The sequence below is a fragment of the Cnephaeus nilssonii genome (assembly GCF_951640355.1).
Source record: "Cnephaeus nilssonii genome assembly, chromosome: 1".
In the NCBI taxonomy this organism is placed as follows: domain Eukaryota; kingdom Metazoa; phylum Chordata; class Mammalia; order Chiroptera; family Vespertilionidae; genus Cnephaeus; species Cnephaeus nilssonii.
This window is the reverse complement of record NC_137072.1, coordinates 92,475,804-92,477,412: the sequence shown is the minus strand read 5'-3', so window position 1 is coordinate 92,477,412 and position 1,609 is coordinate 92,475,804. Positions and strand designations below refer to the sequence as shown.

The 1,609-nt window shown below is 53.6% G+C and overlaps 1 protein-coding gene across 1 annotated transcript in view; it reads right to left on the bottom strand.

Annotated features, from left to right (window-relative positions):
* Positions 1 to 1,477: 1,477 nt before the first annotated feature.
* PHOX2B (paired like homeobox 2B) overlaps positions 1,478 to 1,609 on the bottom strand; it is a gene marked incomplete at both ends in the record, with an annotated part of 2,769 nt that continues 2,637 nt past the window's right edge. Inside the window, one exon of the mRNA XM_079773788.1 lies at positions 1,478 to 1,609. This exon is cut by the window's right edge and continues 384 nt beyond it. Within this exon, the coding sequence (XP_079629914.1) occupies positions 1,478 to 1,609 (132 nt within the window).

The window sequence follows — 1,609 nt, the reverse complement described above, 5'->3', positions numbered from 1 at the left end:
AAGGAATTGAACCCGTGAGAACCTTAGTACTCTGTAAAGACACGCCATAGAGACTACAAGAAGAGGAAAAACATTATACGGTCACGTAGAGGAGACGGTCTGTACTGATAGTAACACGATACAATTGAGTCACAGAACACAGTTGTAGAAAGACACCCAAAAAGTTAAAGCCTCAACATTCAACTAATATCTATAGTTTGTGCCTTTTAAAATAAAAAACAAAACAAAAACAAACAAAAAAACCTCAACAGAGATGTCTAAACTGCGAGAAGAATGGAATCATCAATATACAGCTCATCCACCATACAGGATGTGAGTCCATTTCGGATCAAACAGAAGTGCAAACCAAGACACTTCTGCAAACTAGTGTGCGCGCCTTTCCCTCGCTCGGTCGATTTCTCTGTAGCCGGTTGCACGGACTGCAATGGACTCCAACCCGAAGCAGTGCCGAGAAGTCCAGTAAAAGCTGGTGGAAGAAGGAAATGCCGGTGCGGGTGGCAGGAGAGAGAAAAACAGGGAAGCGTTTTTTGAACTATGAGACACAGTTTGCAGTTTGCAGATGAAAGGCATCTCACGTCTAGGGCATCGTTGGGGGGGCTGAGTGGCTGCAAAGATTCGGGGTTTGGGAGCTGCAACTGTGAAGCGCTAATGGCGGGATGGTCTTCGGCCAGGTGGGACAGGCAGGCGGGCGCGAGGAAGTCACCTTGGCCGCGGTGACAGTCTGCAGGAGTCTTCGCCACAGCGGCCGAACCCCGGGACAGGAGGGGAAGCGGGACTGGAAGGCTCCCCAGTCTCCCCTCTCCCCTAAGGAGGAGCCCCCGTGGGAGTCTGTGCGGTCAGGAGGGAGCCCACTTAGGGTTCACAAGACAGAGCCTTCAGACAGTGCTTGCTGCAGCCTCCCTTCTCCCCCCCTTTGTTTCCCCTTCGATTTTAAAACCTTTTTTTAAAAAAACGATTGCTGCCTTCCTAATTTTTTTTTTTTAATTTGGGGGGTTTTTTGTTTTGTTTATTTTTCTCTTTTTCTAAGCAAGTCACTGCATTGGTTATGCCCCCATCCATCTCTTTCTGTCACCTGCTCGGGCCACAGATACACATTCCCAGAGACAGACACACAGGACACGCAGACACAGCCCCCTGAGAGTGCCCCCCGAGTCCAGGCCGCGGCGCTCCCACCGCCCAGTCCACAGGCGGAGCCCTGGCCCGTCTGCGCGGCCCCGGGGCAGGTGCGAAGCCAGGAAGTGTTTTGCTTTGTTTTGTTTTGTTTTGTTTTGTTTTGTTGGGGGTTCAGGATTGGGGTGAGAGTGGGGTTGCAATTGGGGGCGACGCCGTTTTCTCTTTATTCTTATCGCGATTGCTTTAGGCTTCCCATGAAAAAGCCCGGGCAGCAGCGACGACAATAGCCTTGGGCCTACCCGCTCGCCCACTCGCCCGCCCGGCCCCGGCACGCCCGCCGCCGCCGCCGCCGCCGCCTCCCAGATCAGAACATACTGCTCTTCACCAAGGCGGCTTTGGCACCGTTGGGTCTTTGGAGCGAAGATAGGACGCTGGCGAAGGGCCCCCCGAGTGAATCCGGGATGGAGGTGATGGGGCCGGGGCCGGGAGCCCAGCC